Genomic DNA, 27,600 nt, shown 5'->3' on the forward strand with positions numbered 1-27,600 from the left:
GAGATCATGACTTCAGCCAAAGGCAGATAGATGCTCAACCACTGGGCCACCCAGGCATCCTGAAAGTAACTGTTTATTAAGTACTTAAAATACAGTCTGTACTATGCTATGTGTTTTACATGCATCATGCCACTTAATTTTCACCATAAACCTATGAGGTGGGAACTATTATTTTCTGTTTCACCTATAAAGAACTAAGGCAGGGCAGTGCCTGGATGGTTCAGTTGGTTAAACATCCAACTCTTGATTTTGTCCCAGGCCATGATCTCAGGGTCCTGGGATCCAGCCCATCAGGTTCCCCACTCAGTGGGGAGCCTGTTCAAGATTCTGTCTGCCTCTCAACCTGCTTGCTCACACTTCTTTTTCTCTCACAAATAAATCTTTTAAAAAAAGAAGAAAAAAATAAAGAACTAAAGCAGAGAAGATAAAATTAAACAGAAGTCCCTGAAAACAATTATTGACTCCCAGAGCCTATACTCTTACAGTACATGCACCCAGCAGGGAATGGCAATGATGAAGAGGCCACTGATGAAAAAGAAGAGCGCATGTCCTGTCCAAAGAAGGCAACCAATCCGCAGCCCCAGCCAAGCACTGCCTTGTGGGAAGGTAGAGCCAGTGTCACTAATTCCATTTTCCAGCTGAGGACACTAAGTCCCAGAGAGAAGTAATAATCACCCATGGTCACAGAGCAATCAAGCAGCAGAGCTGCCTCTATCTAGTATGATCTTTGTAACCTCTCAAAACAAAGCAATAGAGAGAGCTTTAAAAGAATGTCATGGAAGAGGACAGAAAGCCTCTCCAAGTAAGTATTAATGCAGTAAGATCTTATACCTGTAATCTCTCTTGGGCTTGTGCTGGTGTTAGTCCAGACTGTTGTACGAGGGCCCAGAAAACTGTATTGTACAGATTATTGATGTGACCTGTGAGACAAGAGTAGCACTGTTTATACAAACATAATCTTTATTCAGTATTCACGCTTCCAAGAGTATTAGAACTCCACCCCTCTCCTCTGATGTACAGAGATCTGAGACAGTTAGTGATATGCCCAAAACCATATACTGGGAACATGGTGGGCGGGAGTGGTCAAGTATAAACAAACTTATTTCCTAAAAGTTTTATTCTGTCATTTCAGTCATGCTTTATATAAACTGGTTAACTTGTATATTAAGCTTAGGAATACTTTCAAAGTTATTTGATTCAGGTTATTCCTAGCTCCTTTCCAGTTCTTGTGGCCAAATCAAGATACACCACATGAGTAAGTCTCATAAACATGTCATCATAGTCATGTAAGGCAGAGGTCATAACTCGAATCACCCACTGAGGCCACTATTAACATAAAAGCATAAAGCAGAGTAGGTGACCCTGGGGAACAAGAGAGAATGGTAGAGACTATGGCACATTGGCTTCTGTGTGTGTGTGTGTCTGTGTGTGCATGCCCATGCGCACATGTGTAAAGACAGCAGTCACTGCACCGGTTATGTCCATTACAAAGTGGGAATGCAGACCTAGTATTTCCAGGTCTTCTCGTTTTTCCCAAAAACCTAGAACTAGGGAGTATTTACATAAATCTCCCGATTGTTCGACTGCTTTCAACTAACTAAAAAAATTTGAAGTATTACATTCTGAACAAAATACCCATGCATCAAAACTGAACCAAATCACCACCTCTAATGTATGGAATTGGTGGTTTAATTACATCTGTTTATTTGGTTTTACTTACAATCTGCTTGCCGCCAACTGAGGTAGTCCTTTAAGGTCTGGTTGCTAGGATACACTATGACTCTTCCATCAAAGCCTGGTGGATACAGAAGGGGCTGGTCCTCAAAGTAATCTCGCCAATAAAACACAAAGCTGGAGGCGAACTGGGATGCCACATGAGTCATGAACTTACTTGCAAAAGTAAGGTACATTGGGTGGAGCAAGAAAAGAGAAAATACATGATATTAATTCAAAACCACGATAGGGCCCGCGGGTGCAACAGAGTGATTACACAAACTGTCAAAAGATAAATGTGTTGGGCCAAGAAAAACTAAGCAGCCTGCCTCTTTTTAGTCCTATAAGTAATTTATTAATACCAAATTTTTCTCTGCACGACGCGATGTGAATTTATGGTTCAAGAGGTTTTTCTGTTTTGTTTTTAGTCTTGGAAGGAAGGGAACCATTGTTTTAAAAACATACCAATTCGAATGCTTGTTGTCTGTGAGTTTCAATATACTGCCAAATCAAATATCTAATTTGTCTATGTTGAGACATCCTTAATTAAAAATTTAAGCAATACTGTAATGCACATATAGGCTGTCACTGGCTAGAGCCAATCTATGAATTATTAATATTATGATATCCTAATGGTCTGTTTCTAGTCCTAATATTAAGTGCCAGAACAATCTAGAAGCTAAGGTGATGAGGAATGAGGAGAAAGAATCAGATAAAGAGGTGTACGTAATGCTCAAATATCAGATGAAAGTAAACAGTAAAAACAGAAAATAGACATTCTGCAGTTCCAAATACTGCACACTCTATCTGCAGTCTGTAAGGCAGCAATTAAAGAGCAAACACCAAATGCAGCATATTTCCAAAGGAAATATTCTGAAGGAGCTAGGCCATGTAATTACCTGGCTCTTCTTTTAAACCAGTTGCTTTTCCGCTTGAACACAAAGCTGTACTCATCACTCTGTCCATATGCAATCACAATATCTTCCAGTTCTTTCATTACAGTCTGGGCACATTTGGTCATTAGGTGGAGAGCACGGCTGTCATTTGGTTTTGCAAAGTTGTGCTTCTCAGCAAACCTCCATAGAGGAGAAAAAGGCATGAATGAAAGAGCTTGTCATTAACACCACTTTTATCAAAAAGAATGCACACAATGGAAGATAGGTAATAATGCTGTGAGTCTACTAGCCACAACCTGACTCACTTCCTTAAGAACTCTAGTTTTTTCTTGCCCTGACCAACTGAGAAGAAGGGGCATAATTTCTAAGTCCCTATTCCCTTTTCTGTGAAATGGAGATAAAGTATACCTACTTCATAGGACTGTTCTGAAGATTAGAAAGAAGTTAAAATGTAACTATGCCAGCAGGCTCCATGAAAGTGCTCAATAAATGTTAGTTATAATAACCATTATTAAAGTAACATTTTTAAGAATTAAATTCCCACATTTCCGTTACACTTCCCCCTTTTTTTCTGATTTGTCTCCTCCTGAGTCCAGTCGATGCAGCCAGTTACCGATAACGAAACAAGAACATATTGTAAAGCATCGCCCACAATAAGACCTAAACAGGCCTCTACACGGCCCTCGATGACAGTTAACAGAATAGCCAGGCAATTGGCTAAAGAGCTGAAATACTGCGCCAGGGAGTGATTTTTCCCAGCAAGGCCTTACTAACAGGTCTCTGCTCACGAGAGCGCGGCGCCTCAGGTTTAGCTACTCAGACCAGCTCGCGCTCAAGCGCCTGGTAGCCAGCACTCGGGGATGCTTAATGCCGCGCGCTCATTGGCTGCCGCGTTACCCGGGAACCGCCAGCCGCGACCGAGTCCCCGGAAGCGCGGGCACCACGTGGCCTGAGGCGAAACCGCTCACCGGTGGAAGTTCCTGCCGTCCAGCCGCACCACCACCCAACAGTGGGCCAGGCAGGTGTCATCAGCCTCGAAGTTCCGCACATACTCAAACTTGCTCTTTGCCATGGTCGCCCCCAACTTCAAACACCGTCTCAGCGTGACGGAAGTGGCGGCCCAGCAGTCACGAGCTTTCGCTTTGCGAGAGGCCCACATTCGCCCCGCGGAAGGTGAGGCGCCGGAGAGCCCCGCCCCGGAAGTTCCGGTGCCTCCTCGGGGCCGCTCTAGGCGTGGCGGAGGCCGGCGGCCGTCTCGCCTCCTCGTGGTGCGTGACCCCCTTCCGAGCCGGGAGGGAGGGGGCGTCCTCGCCTTCGCGGCCCGCGCGCTGCTTCGCTTTTCACCCGCGTCGGGCGGCAAGTCAGTCTACAAAGTCGTAAAAAACTGCTTTGTGACCAGGTTTGAAGGTTTGGTTGTGATTGTTTTCTTTGTAGAAAATGTGGACTATCCCGGAAAATACAAGAAAATTAATACCTCGTATCGCCGCTCTCCCTTCCAAGTTTGCGGTTGGTCCCTTCGGGCTCTTCGGATACGCGCGTTTGCGCGGGGAACACGCAAAACTGTCATCGGACACCTCTGTAGTTTGTCTATTTTTTCCACTTCCCTTGAGCACCTTCCAAGGTTATTAAATTTTCCAAGAGGTGATTATAAAAACTGGCTCTTACTCAAACATATGGATGTACTAAGTTAATTTACTGAACTTGTCCACAAACACTCAATTTTTGGTGTTTTTTGTTGTTTTTTGTTTTGTTTTTTTTCTGGTAGACAATAGTAATATATAACCCTATCATTTTAATGATGCTTTATGATTTATCAAGCTCTTTTGAATTCAGTAGCTGCTTAACATTATTTTTTTTTTACCCTCACAAAATTATTCAAATAATACAAACGAATATATGATGAAGGGCCGCCTGGTGGCTCAGGGGTGAGCCTCTGCCTTTGGCTGGGCGTGATCCGGGAGGTGCAGGATCAGTTCCAGGACGGGCTCCCCGCAGGGAGCCTGCTTCTCCCTCTGTCTCTGCCTCCCCGTGTCTTTCAAGAATAAAATAAAATCTTTTTTTAAAAAAGATATATGATGGGGGATCCCTGGGTGGCGCAGCGGTTTGGCGCCTGCCTTTGGCCCAGGGCGCGATCCTGGAGACCCGGGATCGAATCCCACGTGGGGCTCCCGGTGCATGGAGCCTGCTTCTCCCTCTGCCTGTGTCTCTGCCTCTCTCTCTCTCTCTGTGACTATCATAAATAAATAAAAAATAAAAAAAATAAAAAAATAAAAGATATATGATGAAAAGCCATTCACGGACTCCTAACTCTGTACTTCAGACCATCCCAGTTACTAGTTACCTGAATAACCATCCAGGGACAGATAGAAGCATAGATCTACATTTATACCTGTGTCTCTCAAACTACTTCAAGGCAACAGGAAGAAAGGAAGGATGGGAATGTCATGGATTTATGCCCTGGCTCTGCCACTTACTATGTGACCTAACATCAGTGACTTTTTCTCTCAGATCCCTTTGTTAGGTGGAGACACCAAATCCTCCCTTGCTTCCCTCTAAAGTTATTGTGAGCATCAAAGGGCATGATGGCTGCCATTAGAGGTATGGATATACGCACACACTGATAAAATAATATTCCAAGGTGATGTCAACTTGCAACCAAGATCAGGAAGTACTTAGAGGAAAAGGTTAAAACACGCCAAAAGGAAATAATCAAATTCATAATGTGGGATCTTTTATAAGATTACTGACATGACTTCTTAAAAAGATAAATTGCATGAAGAATTAAAAAAGAAAGAAAGAAATGAAGGAAGAATGGGAAAAGGTAGGACACTGTTCCAGAATAAAGAGATATAAAAACCAAGTACAATGTGAAAATCTGGAATGCATACTGCCCCCAAAATGTTAAAAATAGCTCTAAATTCACCGGGGAAACCTGCAATCACAAACAGCTTTAAATTTTAGTGGCTTAAAACACAAATACTTGTTCCTTGGTCAACTCACTCATAAGTTTCTGGATGGCTACTACTATGCTCCAGGCAGATATTCTGATCTATGTGTCTTCTTATTCCAAAACCCAGGCAATGATTCAAAAGGCTTCTGCACCATAGGGTACATCTTGCTGCTTACGTTATGTTTGCTAAAACAGTATTACAATATAGTCAACTTCAAAGATTATAGGGCAGGGATGTATTACCTTCCCACAGGGAAGGGGAAAGTGAGTAATTTTGAATAATCTACTGTAACTGTATATTAGTTGATAATAGGGATTTATTTTTAATTTTACAGGCACAACAATAGCAGTATGGTTAAAGAGAAAAATAACTTTAATTTTAGGGGATACATAAAAGAGTGGCAAAAATATTAACAATTACTGAAACTAGTGGTGGTCATATGTGTGTTTATTATTTTTCCAGTTTTTCTACATGTTATGGGTTGTGTCTCCCAAAAAGATATGTTGATGTCTTAACCCAAGGTGTAGTACAGTGAATGTAACTTTATTTGGAAATAGGGTCTTTGCAGATAAAATCAGTTAAGATGAGGTCTTTAGAATGGGCCCTTCATCCAACATGACTAGTGCCCATGTGAACAGAGAAAACAGAAACACACAGAGAAAGAGCACTGTGTGGAGAAGAGGGCAGAGATTTGAGAAATGCATCTACAAGCCAAGTGAGGCCATGGATTGTCAGCCATCGCCAGAAGCTAGGAGAGAAGCATGGAAATAGGTGCTATCATTATTACCATTTCACAGATGTGGAAATTGAGTAGAGAGAGGTTATGTAACTTGCCTAAGGTCACAGAACCAACAGGTAGTGATGTGAAAATTCCAAACAAGGCATTTTAACTACAGAGCTTATGCTCTTGCCACTCCTCACTACTACCTCTACATCTTTGTCCTCTCCTTTTTCTCTCTCTCTGTTTTCATTCACCAGCTATACAGTAGTTTCTGCCTATGCCAATTATTGAGTACTTCACTGAATCCTCAAATCGTAAAGGTACATGGGTCATCAAATCCCTTAATTCTCAATTTATTCATATACAGCCTTTGTGAATTTTGTCATTTGCATATGCTACCTTATTTTAAAAATATCTTTCTTTATGTCAACTCTCTTCTTTTAAAATCTTTTTATTGGAAAAAATATTTTTATTGGAAGTAAACATACACATATAAAAGTACACAAAACACAATGTTACCAGCATCCAGTCAAGAAAAAGAACATTGTCAGTTCCCAGAGTCCATTTCAATTATTGCTCCCTGTCCTTTTCAAAACTAATGGCCTTCTTAACATCTATAACTTAGTTATGTTCATTTTTTAAAAGTAATCTCTACACCCAACATGGGGCTTGGACTTACAACCCCAAGATGAAGAGTTACACACTTTACCTACTAAGCCAGCCAGGCACCCCAGTTACATTCATTTTTGAACTTTGCGGTACATATCCTTTGGCATTTGGTCTCTTGGGATCAACACTGTATTTGGAAGATTCAACCAAGTTGAAGAGTGTTAACTGTAGTTCATTTGTCTTCATTCTTCGATAGTATCCCATTGTATAACCATACCAGTTTACTCATTATATATTTGGATTGCTTCCATTTGGGGGATGATTGTGAAAAATGCTACTCTGAACATTCTTGTACATGCCTTTTTATGTACATGTTCCTTAATTGGATATACACCTAAGACTAGAATTTCTGTGTCAAGGAAAATGCATTTGTTCATTTTTGGTCAATAATGTGATACTTTTTCCACAGCTTTTTTTTTTTTTTACCAATTTACATTACTCAAAACGGTATGTGAATTGCTCCATATCCTCACCAATACTGGATATTGATTTTTAAAAAAGTATGCGCATCATTCTGACTTGTATATAGTAGATCTTTTGTGGAGTACATTTCCATGATGATTAACAATGTTTAACATCTTTTATCCTTACTGGCCACTTGGATAGCCTTTATTGTGAAGGATGTCTCCTGCACATTTTTTCACTTGCTATTTAATACCTTGGTGAATTTATTTGAAAGAGAAACTATGTCATTCTATAAATGGAAAATTAGTATCACATGCCAGCAATAGAGGATGATAATACATTAAGATAAATGCAATTCCAGTATAATGTTCATGCTTTGTGGTAGGATTTTTGTTTTCTTTTTCATTTTGCCAACAAGAAAAAGGAAGCACTAAACATTACCAGACATCCTCAAAGTCATTCAAGAAGCCAGTTGCAGAACTTGATCTAGGTATAAGAGTTCCCTTTTCCTTCCAATGACTTACAAAAACCTGGAGAAGGGGCAGGTCAAAAGCCACAACAACTTTCCTGGGATCTCCCCGAGGCTTATCAGTTGATATCAGGGACCATTCTTTAAGTATCTGCTCTGTGCTAGGCCCTGTATTAGCATTCTACATTGACTATCTCATTTATTCTACATGGCTGCCCATTGAGGTTGGGTTTTCCAATGCAGGTGAGTGACTCCTATCCTTGATAGCTGGAGCTACCAAGCCACTACATCATCTGTTCCAGGAAGGAAGAAGGAGAAAGGGGAAGAGAGCAAAACTCACACCTCCAAGCCAAATCATCTCTCCTGATCAGGTTTTTATTAAAGCTGCACAACTTCTACATATGTATTTTGAGCCTTCCTTCTTCCTTATCTGCAAGGTAGCCTGGAAAATGTAGTTCTTTTAGCTGGGTACTTGGCCATCTCCAATAATACAGGATATCTCCCTCCTTACTCCCTCCCTTCCTTCCTTCCCTCCTTCCTCCCTCCCTCCTTCCCTCCCCCTCTTCCTTCCCTCCTTTCCTTGCTTCCTTCTGAAAGAAGGGAGAGAAGCCTGAGTGGCTCAGTCAGATAAGAATCTAACTATTAATTTCAGCTTTAGGTCATGATCTCAGGGTCCTGGGATCAAGCCCCACATCAGGCTCCGCACTCATCAGGGAGTGGGCTTAAGGATTCTCTCCCTCTCCTTCTGCCCCTTCCCCCGCTTAAGAGCATGCACATGCATGCTCTATAAATAAATAAATCTAGAGAAAGAAGAAAGAAAAAGAAAGAAAGAAAGAAAGAAAGAAAGAAAGAAGAAGAAAGAAAGAAGAAAAGAAAGAGAAAGAAGAAAAGAAAGAGAAAGAGAAAGAAAAAAAGAAAGAAAGAAAGAAGAAAGAAAGAAGGAAAAGAAAAAAGAGAAAGAGAAAGAAAGAAAAAGAAGAAAGAAAGAAAGAAGAAGAAAGAAAGAAGAAAGAAGAAAGAAAGAAAGAAAAAGAAAGAAAAGAAAGAAAAGAAAAGAAAAGAAAAGAAAAGAAAAGAAAAGAAAAGAAAAGAAAAGAAAAGAAAAGAAAGCTACTGCATGGGCAACTGGAAGTTTCTGCCAAAAAAGCCAACAAGAGTTATGAAGGGGCAGCCTAACAGGCCCTGTACCCTGAACTCTAACACCCAGCCTGCTCTTCTCACTACCCACAGCCAGTCTATAAACAAGTCAGAGAAGAAGAGACAGGCATTTCTCCTGGAAATTATAGGGGAAATGTTACTTTCTTCCTTCCCATACCATCCTCTACCACCTGCCTCGAGTTCCTCCACCTCCCACCCACAGAACAGGTAGTAGCAGGATGGAGGAGCCTTCAAAGGCATGCAAAAGGGAAGACTACTTCCTTACTTACCAGCTGGGGAACTGCAGGATTTTCCTGGTGGTGTTACTGTAGCAGGGTACCAGGAGAGTCACTGAGAGATCCTTATAGGTATCCTGTCTTCTGCTCCCCTTGCATTTGGTGATGTATGTGAATATAGAGACCAGTGACTGCATGACACTTGGAGGTATCTGGAGCAGCCTAGACCAGTAGATGAGAACGATCGGCAATGTGGTATGCCTGAATAAAGATGAAGATACCTCATTAAAGTCCCCTCAGCCTTTGGGGCCTAAAAAGTTCACTATCATTGGTTCCATAAGAAGGAGCTCAGAGATTGGGGCGGGGGTGTAGACAGGAGCTGGGAGCTGCCTCTGAGGCTACTGGTCAAGTAAAAGTCATTCTTCCTGCAGAGGATTTGGAGACAGAGCAAGCTGGAAGGGCCAAAGGGAGCTATGGCTGTTCCTCTCCTAGGGATCCTTGGAAGATCAGGCTGATGATAAAAATGGGCCCAGGATACCATCCATGCCAACACAACAAGAAAGAAGACTTCTCAGCACCAGGTGGAAGGCCAGTTACACAAATAGGCCTCTGCTTTGCCTACACCTCACCTCAACCCAGCCCTCAATGGGAACTAAGTCTTGAAAAGAGGAGGGTAATGCAAAGGATCTCAGGACCAGACTGTGGCTCCCAGATCCATTTCAAGTTGTTAGATTTATTTTTTTTTAATTTTTTATTTATTTATGATAGTCACACAGAGAGAGAGAGAGAGAGGCAGAGACATAGGCAGAGGGAGAAGCAGGCTCCATGCACCGGGAGCCCAATGTGGGATTCGATCCTGGGTCTCCAGGATCACGCCCCAGGCCAAAGGCAGGCGCTAAACCGCTGCGCCACCCAGGGATCCCAAGTTGTTCAAGTGGGAGCAGAATGAAAAAGCAGATCCAGGATTTCCTACTCTAAGCCTCTTCAGTAATAGGTGTGGCCAGTGCTGGGGTTGCAGTCGGGGGGACTTGTCACAAAAAGACAAATAACATAAGATTCCGGAAACTTAATGAGGTGTGTAGTCAAATTCACAGGGACAGAAAGTAGAATGATGATTGCTAGGCAATGAGGAGTAGGGGAAGAGGAATTATAGTTTAATGGATATAGAATTACAACCATGTAAGACAAAAGGAATTTGGAGATTGGTTGCCCAGCAGTGTAAATGATGCACAACACTATTGAGCTGTACACTTAAAAATGGTTAAGGTGGTAAATTTTATGTGTATTTTACCACAACTAAAAAAAAACTAAAATCCTGCATACAATATGTATTTATGACCTCACTGGACAGTGACCTCCATTTTTAAAAATTTCTGTTACTTAGAAGATCACTTATCACTGAGACTGACAGAGAGAAAAATAATTGCCTTTGGTGTGGAAGTCATATTTCAGTTTCTCTTCCCTCTGCTGACTCATTTCATTTGTACTAAGAGCTACATTATGTAAATGAAATTCAGGGTGGAGGGGGTAAGAAGAAGGAATAATTTGCCTCTAAAATCTCCTTCCTGCTCTGAACCACTTCAATCAAATTTCTGCTGGAAGCAATGTAGACACTTCCAGGAATGGACTGCCTAGCTCTGCCATGATTTTGAGGCAGATAAAAACATTAGCATGTACCAGGATATACATGGGTATAAAACTCAGAATTATTATTTTAGAATAAATTAATGATTACACGACCTTGATATTGCTATAATATATTTGTTCTGTACTTTGAGATGTAGCTTGCATGGGTCAGAGTGAATGGATTTTATTTCTAAATAGTCATTAGTTGTGTCCTAAAATGGACTTGTTTTGTCAACTACCCATTCTTTCTCTACTTAGTAGAAGTTCCAGAAGTCATGAGGATATGGTCACCTGGAGGGCTTAGCAAAAGACATTAGGAGAACAAAAAAGGGGAATTAGATGTATGTTTCCTTGACATTTTGAATACTTAATCCTGCAAATTTACTCATTCACCGAACAAGTATTTCTTAATTTCCTACTATGTACTATGCCCAATGGGATGCAATAGCAAACAATACAGCCTGTATAATGTGCCTACACAATGTTGTTCATAGCCAGTTGAGAAGATAGATAGTGAACAGAGTTTTACATGTAACTGTTGGACTAGAATTGTGTTAAGTGTTGTGAATGGGTTGGAGGCCCCGCCTGACTAGGCAGCTGGGGATGGTCCATGAAGTTTTCCTTGAGGAAACAGTATTTAAATTATGACTTGAATAATGAGGTAAAAAGATAGCTTGCTTCATAGGTTTCTGGAATTGTTGAATTTAATGTTGAATAAACATTTTGCCAAAACATTCTGCTTGTGTAAAATTTTGGAAAACAACCCAGAGTAATGTGAGTTTCCAAACCATGGATCAATTAATAAATAAACACCAATTAATAAAAACCTGTTGGGCACCTTTAATGCATAAGGCACTGGGCAAGGTACTGACTGGGAGAATATAATAAATAATAATAATAATTTTTTTAAAACGCCTTCCAAGTGTGAGAATCTTAAAGTTTCCAAACCATATTCTCATATATTATCCTATTTTTCCCTTTCAGTGAGTCTGTGGGGGAGGCAGAACAATAATTCTCTCCATTTTATAAGAAAGGAAAAAATCTTTGTGGGAGCTGGTTAAGTGATTTGTCCAATGTCTCATGGCTTCCAGAACTAGAATTAGAACCTAATCCCTCTGATGCCAAGTACCTCCACTCTACCACCTTGCCTTTCCATGTTTTTAAGGAGCAAAGTGTATACTTATTGTTTTTGCCTGCTTAGCATCCCAGCACCCCTCTTTCTGTCTTATGGCAATGGCACTCCGACTGTCCTCCTCCTGTCAAACCATTTGGTTTATGTGGGGAATATCTCATCTGACCTTTGCTTTAAGGTAAGCACATGACCAAGACCACTGTAGCGTTTCAGTGTGAATTAGAAAAAGGCCCCTCTTTCCAGCAGACAGAGTTGTGCACCAGGGAAAGGCTTGGTAAGTATGCCCATACTGCATTTCAGTCCCTGTTTGTCCTCTTTGCAATGGCCAACCTGCACAAATATGATGGCTTCACCAATAACAAGACCTGACCAGTAAGGTTCAGAGATGTGCATCTGACCTAAGCCAGATCAATGAAACAGTCTGACATGCTGCTAGAATGACTATGAAAAACAGATTCTCTTCCTATTAGAAATGCTACACTGGTGACCACATTGCCTTCAAGAAGGAAGAAGCTGCCCATGAATTAGGCCTATGCAAAAGAAAAAATCTGAGAGATAGAGAAAATGATTTCTGATGACATTGAGTTGAGCATTGGCCTGGAGCCAGTGCTGCTCCTAGACTCTTACAAGTTCCAGGAAGCAGGGGTCTTGCTTAATATTTTTCAAAGCTGTATCCTCTGTGTCTAGAATCAGTGCCTGGCACATGGGAAGCAATCAATAAATAACTTTTGAAAGATTAAGCCAGTAAGTTCCTTTTTTGTATATGGAATTAGGTTTTTACAAGTCTCAATTCATTGAGGTATAAATAAATAAATTCATTTTCCCCAATAACTGCTCTCTCATGTTCTCTTTTATTGATGGTTAACAACTCCCTTAAAGAATCTTGGCCAGAGGGCAACCCGGGTGGCTCAGTGGTTTAGCACCTGTCTTCTGCCAGGGGTGTGATCCTCCTGGAGACCTGGGATCAAGTCCCGAGTCAGGCTCACTGCATGGAGCCTGCTTCTCTCTCTGCCTGTGTCTCTGCTTCTCTCTCTGTGTGTGTCTCTCTCATGAATAAATAAATAAATAAATAAATAAATAAATAAATAAATAAATAAAATCTTTAAAAAAAAGAATCTTGGCCAGATCCCATAACTTCCCAGTAAATGAAACAGTATTACTGTTGGTATTCAAATGTTGGTCAAGAGCTCTGAGCTCCCCCAAACGCAGGCAACTCTTTTCCTCTCATCCCTATTCTTCTATCAACTCAGGGTGAAGAGGTGGTTGACATAGCAAGTCTGGTTCCGGCTTCTTTCAGCAAGCCCTTTAGGGAGGTAGCTGGCTTAGTAGGGGCTCCTGGAACTTTGAAGTGGGATACTTCACACTTTATGCTCTAGGCTTTGAGCCTTTGGTATAATTTAAGAACAACAGGAAAAATCCCACTCAACATCTTGTTTATCAGTTTGAGTTGGATCAAAAGCAATTTACATAGAAGAGATGAACTTGAAGGAGAATAGGATGACACTTCGGATAAATTCAGGAGTCTGAGTAATATACACAGGTTAGATTAAGGTACATGAGAAGACCCACAAACAGATGGAAAGTAGGGGGGCTCCTGGGTTGCTCGGTTGGACATCTGATTCCTGGTTTTGGCCCAGGTCATGATTTCGGGGTCCTGGGATCAAGCCCTGCGCTGGGCTCCCTGCTCAGCACAGGCTGCTTGTCCCTCTCCCTCTGCTCCTCCCCCAGCTCATGTGTACTCCCTTTCTCTAAAATAAATAAAACTTTTTTTTTTTTTAAGAGACATGGAAAGTAGGGAGTGGGGGAAAAAACTTACAAGAGACAAAATCATACTTGAGGATATCAAGTACAAGGTAAGGATTTTGGCTTTGATCTATCTAATGGTGTTTTAGGAATATTAATCTAGCTATGGCATGAAGGGTAAATGAGAATGAAAAAGCCTGGAGGCAGCTAAGCCAACAGAATCTATTTTAATATTTCAGATATGCAATGCTGGCTAAAAGGAAGAGCTGGATGAAAAAAAAGAAAGGAATTTGGCATCCATAAAATGTTTTGAGGTCCTAAATCACAAAAATCTTTAATCCTTTTTAGAAAAGCTAAGACATTAAGATATCTTGAAATAATTATAGATATTATTATTGATACAGGGACAGAATCATGTTCACTGAAGTATAAATTCTGCCATATAACTAGGAGTTATTTATAGGGCTGCACATTGAGTGCTCCATAATGATTTGGCTCTGAATGGGCCATAAGTTGGTAGTGAGTTGATAAAGACAGATATATTTCAATTTAATTTTTTCCAGTGGCTGGGCTGCTTTATTGAACAAAAGAATTTGAAATCTTCATGCCTATCTAAAAATGGAATCTGGATGTGAACTGGCTTTTTTCTTAAGCTTACACTGTTACTCATTCCTAAGTGATGGAAATTAGATGCTGCATGCATTTATGCCATTAAAGGAAATCTTTTCTCTCTGTGATATTTTGTTTATGAAGATCACTACTTAAAAACATGTTCTAGGAGCCTAAGAGAAGGTTCAACAACATGGAAATCTACTTATATCACAGAGGGAAGTTGAGTTTGGGAGTTCCAGGGCCCATGCAGTAGATCAATGATACCATTAAGGATGCCATTAAGGATGAACAGTTTTAATACTTCCATTTCACTGTCCATACCATATCAGAGGGATATCTCCTCATGTCCACAAAATGGCTGCTATAGTAACAGTGATCATGTCCTCACACTATAACATCTAAAGCAGAAAGGAGATGAACAGAAAAGAGCTTTCTTTGTATACCCGCTCTCTCTTCTATTAGGGAAAATGATTCCTTCAAAAGTATCCAATAGACTGCTCTTTATGTCTCAGTGGATAAAACCGGGGTCATATGCTCAACTCTAGACTAATCTTAGACTAAGGGAGCACTACTTGGCCCAGTATCTTCTAAATAAAAGCAGGATCTTATCAGAAAGGAAAAAGGGAGAATGGCTGAAAGGCAGGCAACCAATATTGATTACCATACTCTCCTTCCAAAATAGAGATAGATATAATAGAAAGTGCTGTGAAATAATAGATCAACAAAATGTTTCACTCTGCCTATGAGAACTAGAGATGGCTTTTTAAGGAATGGTACATTTAAGCTGAGTACTGAAGGGTAAATAGAAGTATATATATCAGACAAAGGATCAATATCTCAGAAATTCAGAGATAACAGACCTTAAAGAATATTAGAAAAAATTACATTTAACATGTACTCTTTCACAGTATTTTCCAAATCTGCCTCATTCCTTTCTATGACTTCTGTCTCCAGCCAAGTCAAAGCCAATAGAGCTTGGGTCTCTTTGGGTTGGTCAATAATGATTTTATGCTGTAGGAGGTCCAAGAAATATAAATGCAAAAACTACATTTTTACCAGCTGACCAAATGCTCTTTTGACCAAATAAGATAATAAAGCACATGGTATACACACTGTAAGGGACCTCAAATATTTGTTCCTTTTCCAGCTCCCTTTCTCTCTCTTTCGGTCTTCCCCATTTATTAATTATCTTGCACTCTTGTTTTAGGGAATGCCAAAAGTGAAAAGCTAGAACTTTGATTCTTCTGACAGTAATGAAATAGAAACTGCAGGATATCATGTGATAGAGACCACAGACTTATTCAGATTAAAACTATATTAGGGATCCCTGGGTGGCGCAGCGGTTTAGCGCCTGCCTTTGGCCCAGGGCGCGATCCTGGAGACCCGGGATCGAATCCCACATCGGGCTCCCGGTGCATGGAGCCTGCTTCTCCCTCTGCCTTTGTCTCTGGAGCGTGCTCTCTCTCTCTCTGTCTCTCAGTCTTTCATGAATAAATAAATAAATAAAATCTTAAAAAAAAAGATTAAAACTATATTAATCATTCTTTGCTGTGTAACAAGTTATCCCAAAGCTTAGTGGTTTTAAAACAACAATAAGTTTGTATTGTCTCACATAGTTTCTGTAAGTCTGGAATTCAGGAGTAGCCTAGCTGGGTGGTTTCAACTCAGGGTCTTTTGTGAGGTTGTAATTAAGATGCCAGATGGATCTGTAGTCATTTGAGGGCTTGAATGGGGCTAGAGGATCTGCTTCCAACATAATTTATTCATGTGGCTGCTGGCAGGAAGCTCCAATCCTCTCCCTGTGACCTCTTCATATGGCTACTTAGTACATGGAGGCAGGATAGAGTGTCAGAGAAAACACAGATTGTTAGATGTTAGGATAACTAGATATGAAGTGAACTTGGATCCTTATTTTCCATCATATATAAAGGAAAATATCATAAAGAATAAAGACCTAAACACAAAAGATAAAATTATAAAACTAATGGAAGGAAATATAAAAGAAGTCTTTTGAGATCGTTGGGGTGGGAACATATTTCTTAAACTAGACTCTGAAAGCACAGATTATAAGGTAAAAAAATAATGGATGCAATTGCATTAAGGATTCTGTTCAACAGAGAAAATCAGAGACAGATGAACAGATGGGTCACAGACAGGAAGATGTCTGCAATGTTTTAATACATATATAATAAACAAGGGACTCCTGAGGATCGACATGGAAAAAGCGGGAAACAATAATAAAATGATAAATGATTTGAATATGCATAATTACTAATTAAGAAGGCTAAAAACTTGAAAAAAAGAAGGCTGAAAGACTAGTAAGCTTACGATGAGATGGTCAATCTCTCTAATGATCAGAGAAGTGCAAATTAAAACAACAATCAGATACTTCCATACTCCAATAAGATTGGTGTATAGAAAAACGTATTGAATAAAACCAAGTGTTGGTAAAAAAAAAAATGGAAAACAGGAAATCCTTGTGTGCTGTTGTTATGAATTTGAAATGGAATTGCCACTTGAGAAAGCAATCTGTTAGTGAAGGGGTGCATGTGCACACCTAGAACCTAGCAATCCCACTTTGGCGTATATCTGCAGAGAAACTGCTGTACATGTTTATGGGGAGCATGTGCGGGACAACACTGCTTGTGGTAGAAACTTGCTGGAGGCACCCTAGGTCACCATCAGTAGAGCAATGGAGAAGTAAAAGTGCTTGACAGAATACAGAATTCAGGAGCTCAGAACCAGATGTGCCTGTATGACATGGACAGATCTTTCTACAGATTTTTCTGCTTCATAAGGGCAGAAAGTAGGTCAGTAGTTTCCAAGGGCTGGAGAAAGGGAAAATAGGGAATAATTGCTAATGGGTTTGAGATAATGAAAATATTTTAGAATACTGAAAATATTCTGGAATCAAATAGTGGTGATTACTGTGCAATGTTGTGACCACACCAAAAACCGCCACATTTTACACTTAAAAAATAAGCTTAAAAAATTGGTAAACACATCCACTGGAGAAAATACAGATAATCAAAAATTTTTTTTAATTATGCTAAATGAAAAAAATAAATTAAATCTGATCTAAGATGATATGTGTAAAATATATATATATATATATATATATATATATATATATATATATATGAAGCCCCTGGGTGGCTCAGTCAATGGAGTGTCCAACTCTTGGCTTCAGCTCAGATCATGATCTCAGGGTCTAGGATCCAGCCCCCTGAATCAGGCTCTATGCTCAGTGCAGAGTCTGTTTGTCCCTCCCCATCTGCTCCTCCCTGGTTCACATACTCTCTCTCTTCAATAAATAAATAAATAAATAAATAAATAAATAAATAAATAAATAAATATAAATAAAAATAAATAAAAATAAATAAAAATTAAAAAAAATAAAAATAAAAATAAATAAATAAATAAATAAATAAATAAATCTATCTTAAAGAAAAAAACTAAAACCAAATACATGTATTCACCAAACACTATATATCACTCAATGATACTTACATAACCAAAGACACACTAAATACATTAAAGTGGGTGCCTGGGAATTGGGTGAGAGAAACTAGAATTGGAATTGGAATAGAAAATGGTGAATAAAGAAGTATCATAAAATAATAAAACAGGAATGGGGACTGCAGTAGACAGACTGATGCCTCTCTAAAGATATCCATATGCTAATCCTAGCAACAGGTGATATGTTTTCTTACATGGCAAAAGGGACTTTGCAGATAGGATTAAATTAAAGATTTAAAAATAGGGATATTATCGTAGATTATCTGGGTGAGCTCAATGCAATCATAAGGATATTTAAGAGATGGAAAAAGGAGATAAATGAGCCAGAGACGATGATGTAATGATGGAAGCACGGGGCGGGGCTGGGAGGTGGGGGCTAGAAGGTCAGAATGATACATTCGTTGGCTATGAAGATGAAAGAGGTCCATGAGCCAAGAAATGTGGGCAGCCTCTCAACAGTGGGAAATCAAGATTCTTCCCTAGAGCCTCCAGAAGGAAAGCAGCTTTACTGACGTCTTAGTTTTAGTTCCATGTGACCTATTTCAGACTTCTGACCTTCGGAATTATAAGGTAATAAATTTGTGTTGTTTTAAGTCATTAAATTTATGGCTGTAACAGCAATAGAAAATTTATATAGAGACTTGCTCAGAGCAAAGCCAATACTCTGCTGGAACTGGAGAGAATAATGAACTCAATTATCTATACAGAAAGTCCAAAAAGGAAAAAAAAGCCCATCATTCCCCATAAACAATTAGTACTTGGTTCATTCTGTTTGTTCTAAGAAGTAGCACGTAGTGGCGATTATAACCTAAACTTTCTAAAATATAAGTTTAATACATTTCACAATTTTGTAAGTATAAAAAGTACCCTCTTTTCACCAATTACCATGGATATTTGGTTTTTGTTTGTATCAACTGCTTGGGCTGCTATAAAAAAATACTATAGGCTGGATGGCTTAAAAAACACATTTATTTTCTCACATTTCTGGAGGCTAGAAGTCCTAGATCAAGATCTGAAAAGGCCCATTCTTAGTAAGAGCTCCCTTTCTGACTTGTAGATGACTACCTTCTTGCTATGTCCCCATATGGCCTCTCCTAGGTGTGTTCTCAAAGAAGGTGGGGAAGAGGAGAGAGGTCTCTGGCATCTCTTCTCATAAAGACACTAATCCTACTGGATCAAGACCCCACCCTTATAGCCTCATTTAAACTTATTTACATCTGTAGAGACCCTATCTCCAAATACAGCTATACTGGGAGTTAAGGCTTCAGTATATGAATTTAGGGGGGAGTTACAAACATTCAGTCTATAATATTGTTTTAGTGGATTCATTTTATGTAATGTTCTTAAGGGACATTTTTGCAACCTTAGACAGTTTTGTTAATTAATTTAAAATTTCTGTTAAAAAAGTAAGTTGTATAAGGGAAGATAAATTGTTTGTTTTACTCCCTCTTATATTCCTAGTTTCTAGAACAGAGCTTAACATATTTTAGGGGTTCATTAAATATTTGCTGAATGAATAAATTAATTAATCAGTGAATGGAAACTCTCCTCTAGGCTTTCAGTTGGTAGATAATAGCAATCACAGAAAAGAACCAATCCCAGAACTTTCCATTTCTGGACAAGAATTTTTGGATCATTACTTAACCCTCAACAAGATTCAGATGGAAAGAGTCATTGCAGATAGATTTCTAAGATTTCTATCATTAAGTAAATAATACCTTCTGCTATGCCTTACATAATTTGTCCAAAAAAAATAAAAAAAAAAACAACTACAGAAGTCCATATGTTATTTGACAATTACGGATGTCCTTTCATGAAAGATGAGAGCAAAAATCTATCAGGCCCATTAACAAATCAAAGGATAGCTTTCCGTGAATAGAAATTTACTGTGAGGGGGGGTCCAGATGTTGGATTTCACAGACAAAAACTTCAAAGAAAGTATAAATATGTTCAAAGAATTAAATATATGGTGATAACAAACAAATTGGAAATATTAACATGTAAAAGTTATCAAAAATTGAAATTTGAGAGTTGAAAAGTACAATTGAAGTGAAAATTTCACTAGATAAGATCAACATTAAAATTGAGATGGTAGAAGAAAGAATCAGTAAACTTGAAGACAGATCAGTAGAAATGATTCAATCCAAAGACTAGAGATAAAAAGGATAAAGGAAAATAAATAGAGCATCAGAGACTTTCAGGATAATAGTAAGAATTCCGACATGTGTTAATGGGAGTCCCTGAAGAAAAAGAGAAAGAAAATAAGTAGGAAAAATATTTGAAGAAATAATGGCTGAAACCTTTCCAGAATTGATTTAAGAGAAACAAAACAAACTTATAGATAGAGAATCTCAACAAACCCCAAATAAGATAAAAATAAAGAGAACCACACCTAAACTCATGATACCCAAACTCCCAAAAGCTAAGAACAAGGAAAAAATTATGAAAGCTTCAAAAGAACAATGACTCATTATGCATGGAGGGAGGGAATAAAAATATAACTACTGGCTAACTTCTCCTCAGAAACAAAAGAGGATACTGAATCTACAGATTCAAGGTGCTGAAAGAAAGAAATGGAAGAGATCAATTAGGAATTCTATATCCAATGAAACTAGTCTTCAAAGATGAAGGTAAAATATTTACATAGAAATAAAAACTGAAAAAAAAAAAGAAATAAAAACTGAGAGAAGTTGTTGCTAGCAGACCTGTCTTCCAAGAAATATTAAAAGAAATTATGCTTGACAATAACTTGGATTTGCAGGGAGGAAAGAAGAGCATGGGAAATAAAAAACATGTAGGTAAATATAAAAGGCCATATAATTTTTCTTTCTTAATTTCTTTGAAAAATATGTTTGTTCAAGGCATGAATATATTGCTATTCAGTTTATAACATATATAGGTATGATATATATGATAATAATAGCATAAAGCAAAAAGGAGGAAATGGAGTTCTGGTGAAACATATTTTACCAGAATTAAATAAGTACTAACCTATCCTTGGGAAATCTATTAACCTAATCTTATACCTAAAGGAACTAGAAAAAGAACAACAAAACCTAAAACCAGCAAAAGGAAGGAAATAATAAAGATTGGAGCAGAAATAAGTGACACAGAAACTAAAGAAGCAGGACAGATCAATGAAACCAGGAGCTGGTTCTTTGAAAAGATCAACAAAATTAATAAACCTCTAGCCAGACTGAGAGAGAGAGAGAGAGAGAGAGAGAGAAAATTCAAAATTACAAATGAAAGGAGAAATAACCACCAACACCACATAAATGCAAACAATTGTAAGAGAATAGTATTAAAAACTGTATGCCAAAAAATTGGACAACCTAGAAAAATGGATAAATTCTTAGAAACATATAACCTATCAAAACTGAAGCAGGAAGAAATAGAAAATAAGAACAGACCAATTACCAGCAAGGAGATTGAATCAGTAATCAAAAAACTCCCAACAAACAAAAGTCCAAAAAGTAGATGGCTTCACAAATGAATTCTACCAAATACTTAAAGAAGAATTAATACCTATTTTTCTTAAACTATTCCAAAAAAAATGCAAGCAGCGGGAAAACTTCCAAATTCATTCTATGAGGGCAGCATTACCCAAAACTAAATTAAAAAAAAAAAAAGAACAGAGGCCAACATCTCTTACGAACATAGATGCAAAAATCCTCAACAAAATAATAGTAAACCAAATCCAAAAATTCACTTAAAAAATCATCACAATCAAGTGGGATTTATTCCTGGGATGCAAGAGTAGTTTGTAAATCAATTAACATGATACATCACTTCAATAAAAGGATAAAAATCATATGATCATTTCAATAGATGCAGAAAAAACATTTGACAAAGTACAACATTTATTCATATAAAAGCCCTCAACAAAGTAGGTTTAGAGGTAAAATTTCTCAACACAATAAAGGCCATATATGGGGCATCTGGGTGGCTTAGGGGTTGAGCATTGGCCTTTGGGTCAGGTCATGATCCAGGGGTCCTGGGATGAGTCCTGAATTGGGCTCTCCACAGAGAGCCTACTTCTCCCTCTGCCTATGTCTCTCTGTCTCTCATGAATAAATAAATAAAATATTAAAAAAAATAAAGGCCATATATGGAAATCCCACAGTAAACACCACACTCCATGGGGAAAAACAGAACTTTTCTAAAGACAGGAACAAGGCAAGGATATCCACTCTCACCACTTTTATTCAACATAGTACTGGAAGTCCTAGCCACAGCATTCAGAGAACAAAAAAGAAATAAAAGTCATCCAAATCAGGAAGGAAGAAGTAGAAACTCTCATTATTTGCCGATGACATGATGCTATATATAGAAAACACAAAGAACTCCACCAAAAAAAAAATACTAGAACTGATAAATGAATTTAGTCAAGTTGCAAGATAAAAAGAAATTGATGTGTAGAAAACTGTTATATATCTATACACTAATTATGAAGCAGTAGAAAGAGAAATTCAGAAAACAATCCCATTTACAACTATACCAAAAATAGTAAGATACCTAAAAATAAACCTAACCAAAGAGGCGAAAGACCTGTACTCTGAAAACTATAAAACATTGATGAAAGAAATTGAAGAAGACACAAAGAAATGGAAAGACATGTTCATGGACTAGAAGACAAATATTGTTAAAATGTCTTTACTATCCAATGTAATCTATATATTCAATGCAATCTCTACCAAAATACCAAAAGGATTTTTCACAGAACTAGAACAAATAATCCTAAAATTTGTATGGAAATACAAAAGGCCCTGAAATGCCAGAGCAATCTTTTTTTTTTCTTTTAAAGATTTTATTTATTTATTCATGAGAGACAGAGAGAGAGAGAGGCAGAGACACATGCAGAGGGAGAAGCAGGCTCCCTTCAGGGAGCTCGTTGTGGGACTCAATCCCAGGACCCCAGGATCATGCCTTGAGCTGAAGGCAGATGCTCAGCTGCTGAGCCACCCAGGAATCCCCAGAGCAATCTTTAAAAAAGCAAACCTGGAGGCATCACAATTCTGAATTTCAAGTTATGTTACATAGCTGTAGTAACCAAAACAGTATGATACTGGCACAAAAATAGAAACATAGATCAATAGAACAGAATAGAAAACCCAGAAATCAGCCCACAATTATATGGTTAATTAATCTTCAACAAAGAAGGAAAGACTATCCAATGAGGTAAAGATAGTCTCTTCAACAAATAGTCTTGGGAAAACTGTCCAGCTACTGCAAAAGAATGAAACTGGACTACTTTCTTATACCAAAATGATTAAATAAATGGATTAATAAACCCAAAATGGATTAAAGATCTAGATGTGAGACCTGAAGTCATAAAAATCCTAGAAGAGAGCACAGGCAATACTGTCTCTGACACTGACCATAGCAAACATTTTTCTACATATGTCTTCTGAGGCAAGAGAAAGAAAAGCAAAAATAAACTATTGAGACTACATCAAAATAAAAATTTCCTGCACATTTAAGGAAACAATCAACAAGACAAAAAGGCAACCTACTGAATGGGAGAAGATACTTACAGATGATATATCCAAAAAAAGGTTAGTATCCAAAATATATAAAGGACTTATACAACTCAACAGCCAAAATCCCCCAAATAATCCAATTTAAAAAGGGTCAGAGGCATGAATATTCATTTCTCGAAAGAAGACATAGAGATGGCCAACAGATACATGAAAAGATGCTCAACATCACCGATCCTCAGGGAAATGCAAATCAAAACTACAATTAAATATCACCTCAACCTGTTGGAATGGCTAACATAAAAAGCTCCAGAAACAATAAATGTTGCCAAGGATGTGGAGAAAAAGAAACCTTCTTGCACTATTAGTGGGAATGCAAACTGGTGCAGCCACTGTGGAAACAGCATGGAGATTCCTCAAAAAGTTAAAAATAGAACCACCCTACTATCCAGTAATTGCACTACCGAGTGTTTACCTAAATAAATAAAAACACTAATTCAAAGGGATACATGCACCTCTATGTTTATTGCAGCATTATTTACAATAGCCACATTATGGAAGCAGCCTGTGTCCATCAACAGATGAATGGATAAAGGAGATGTGAGATAGGTATTATTCAGCCATAGGAAAGAATGAAATCTTACATTTGTAACAAGAATGAGGCTAGAAAGCTAACTAATAGGAAAGTGATTGGATGGGAAGAGGTATATCAAGGAAACACTAACCACAAGAAAGCTGGAGAGGCTGTATTAAAATAGACTTTAAAAAAATCGCTAGAGACAGAGAGGAACATTTCATAATGACAACAGGGCAAATTTATCAAAAAGATATCGCAATTCCAAATAAACTTGCATCTAACAAGAGAAACCCAAGATATGTGAGGCCAAAATTTTTAGCTTTGAAAGGAGAAAACAGACTATTCAGTAATTACAGTTGGATATTTCAACATTTCTCTCTCACTGATAATATAACTAGACAGCAAATCACAAAGGATATAGAATACTTGAACAATACTATTAAACAACTAGAACACTCCACCCAACAACAGTAGAATATACATTCTTTTCCAGTACACATTAAAGATTCTCTAGAATATACCATATGCTAGGTGATAGGACAAGTGACAATACATTTATAAGGGTTGATATCATACAAATATGTTCTCTGACCATAGTGGAATTATTTTAAGATTTATTTATTCATGAGAGACACACACAGAGAGAGAGGCAGAGACATACACAGAGGGAGAAGCAGGCTCCTCATAGGGAGCCCAATGTGGGACTTGATGCCGGATCCTGGGATCACACCTGTGCCTCAGGCAGACACTCGGCTGCTGAGCCACCCAGGTGTCCCACCATAGTGGAATGAAATTAGAAACCAATAATAGAAGCAAATCTGGAAAAGCTCTATATTGTTGGAAATTAAACAATATGCTTCTAAATAATTCATGAATCAAGAAGAAATCACAAGAGAAATTTTAAAATTTCTTCTTTTGGGGTGCAATCTTTTGGGTTTTCCACATAGAGTATCATGTCATCTCTGAAGAGTAAGAGTTTGACTACTTTGCTGATTTGGATCCTTTTATTTCTTTTTGTTGTCTGATTGCTGAGGCTAGGACTTCTAGTACTATGTTGAACAACACTGGTGAGAGCGGACATCCCTATTGTATTCCTCTCATTAGGGGAAAAGCTTTGTTTTTCCCCATTGAGAATAATATTCACTGTGGGCTCCTTGTATATAGCTTTTATGATATTGAGGTATGTTCCCTTTATCCCTACACTTTGGGGAGTTTTAATCAAGAAAGGATACTGTACTTTGTCAAATGCTTTTCCTGCATCTACTAAGAGGATCATATAGTTCTTGCCCTTTCTTTTATTAATGTAGTGTGTATCACATCAATTGATTTGTGGATGTTGAACCACTCTTGCAGCCCAGAAATAAATCCCATTTGGTCATGGTAAATAATGCTTTTAATGTACTGTTGGATCCTATTAGCTAGTAGATACTAGCCAATCTTGGTGAAAATTTTTACATCCATGTTCATCAGGGATATTGGTCTGTAATTCTCCTTTTTGGTCTTGCCTTGGGATCAAGGTAATGCTGGCCTCATAGAAAGTCTGGAAGTTTTCCTTCCATTTACATTTTCTGAAACAGCTTTACAAGAATATATATTAATTATTTTTAAAAATATTTGGTAGAATACCCCTGGGAAGACACAGGTCCCTCCACTGTTATTTGTTGGGAGATTTTTGATGACTGCTTCCATTTCTTTGCTGGTTAGGGTCTGACAGGTTTTCTATTTCTTCCTTTCTTGGTTTTGGAAGTTTATACAATTCTAGGAATGCATCCATTTCTTCTAGATTGCCTAATTTGTTGGCATATAGTTGCTCATAATATGGTCTTATAATTGTGTTTCTTCAGTGTTGGTTCTGATCTCTTCTCTTTCATTCATGATTTTATTTATTTGGGTCCTTCCTTTCTCTTTTCTTTTTGATAAGTCTGGCCAGGGGGTTTATTGATCTTATTAACTCTTTCAAAGATCCAACTCCGAGTGAAATAAGTCAATCAGAGAAAGACAAACATTATATGGTCTCATTCATTTGGGGGATATAGGTAATAGTGAAAGGGAACAAAGGGGAAAGGAGAAAAAATAAGTGGGAAATATCAGAAAGGGAGACAGAACATGGAAGACTCCTAACTCTGAGAAACAAAATAGGGGTGGTGGAAGGGGAAGAGGGCGGGGGGTGGGAGTGACTGAGTGGCGGGCACTGAGATGGGCACTTGACGGGATGAGCGCTGGGTGTTATTCTGTATGTTGGCAAATTGAACACCAATAAAAAATAAATTTATTATTAAAAAAAAAAAAACAAAGATCAGCTCCTAGTTTTGTTGATCTGTTCTACCATTCTTCTGGTTTCTATTTCACTGATTTCTGCTCAAATCTTTATTAATTCTTTTTCTCTTATGGGTTTAGGTTTTATTTGCTGTTCTTTCTCCAGTTCCTTTAGGTATACGGTTAAGTTGTGTATTTGGTTGTATATTTGAGACCTTGTTTCTTAAAAAAGGCTTGTATTGCTATATACTTCTCTCTTAGGACTGCCTTTGCTGCATCACGAAGGTCTCAAACAGTTGTGTTTTCATTTTCACTAGTTTCCATGAATTTTTAAAATTCTTCTTTAATTTCCTGGGTGACTCATCCATTCCTTAGGAGGATGCTCTTTAACCTCCGTGTATGTGAGTTCTTTCCAAATTCCCTCCTATGACTGAGCTCTAGTTTCAAAGCATTATGGTCTAAAAACATGCAGAGAATGATCCCAATCTTTTAGTACTGGTTGAGACCTGATTTATGATCCAGTATGTAATCTCTTCTGGAGAATGTTTCATGTGCACTTGAGAAGAATGTGTATTGTGTTGCTTTAGGATGGAGGGCTCTGAATATACCTGTGAAGTCCATCTGGTCCAGCGTGTCATTCAAAGCCCTTGTTTCCTTGCTGATCTTCTGCTTAGATTATTTGTCCATTGCAGTAAGTGGGGTGTGAAATTCCCTACTATTATTGTATATTAGCAATGTGCTGCTTTAATTTTGTTACTAGTTAGTTTATATAATTGGTTGCTCCGTATTAGGGCCATAAATGTTTACAATTGTTAGGTCTTATTGAATAGACCCTTTAATTATTATATAGTGTTCTTCCTCATCTCTTATTACAGTATTTGGGCTAGAACTCAAACAGGAATTCAGCAAAGTGGCAGGATACAAAATCAATGCGCAGAAACCAGTTGCATTCTATACACTAACAATGAAATAGAAGAAAGAGAAAATAAGGAATCAATCTCATTTACAATTGTACCAAAAACCTAGGAATAAACCTAACCAAAGAGGCAAAATATCTGTACTCTGAAAACTACAGAACAGTCATGAAAGAAATTTAGAAAGGATAGGAAGAATATTGTTAAAATGTCTATGCTACCCAGAGCAATCTATACATTCAGTGCAATCCCTATCAAAATACCATCAACTTTTTTTACAGAGCTGGAACAAATAATTCTAAAATTCATATGGAACCAGAAAAGACCCTGAATAGCCAAAGGAATGTTGAAAACCAAAGCTGGTGGCATTACAATTCCAGACTTTCAGTTCTACTACAAAGCTGTAATCACCAAGTGCAGTACTGGCATAAAAACAGACACATCAATGGAACAGAATAGAGAACCTAGGAATGGACCCTCAACTCTATGGTCAGTCAACTAATTTTCAACAACAGAAAAGAATATCCAATGGAAAAAAGACAGTCTC

At 38.1% G+C, this 27,600-nt stretch overlaps 1 protein-coding gene across 10 annotated transcripts in view; it reads right to left on the minus strand.

The window, feature by feature from the left end:
• Nucleotides 1–27,600, minus strand: part of THG1L (tRNA-histidine guanylyltransferase 1 like) — a 39,106-nt gene that overhangs the window by 3,790 nt on the left and 7,716 nt on the right. For 4 of the 10 annotated variants that reach the window (XM_038534908.1, XM_038534907.1, XM_038534909.1 and 1 more), the window contains 4 exons: nt 9,252–9,458; nt 2,613–2,789; nt 1,721–1,890; nt 832–920 (listed from right to left, as the gene is read on the minus strand). In XM_038534908.1, coding sequence (XP_038390836.1) covers nt 832–920; nt 1,721–1,890; nt 2,613–2,789; nt 9,252–9,458 — 643 coding nt within the window. The other 6 variants (XM_038534914.1, XM_038534911.1, XM_038534912.1 and 3 more) reach the window with 6 other exon arrangements.

The sequence above is a fragment of the Canis lupus genome, chromosome 4 (genome assembly GCF_011100685.1).
Source record: "Canis lupus familiaris isolate Mischka breed German Shepherd chromosome 4, alternate assembly UU_Cfam_GSD_1.0, whole genome shotgun sequence".
NCBI classification, from domain to species: Eukaryota; Metazoa; Chordata; class Mammalia; order Carnivora; family Canidae; genus Canis; species Canis lupus.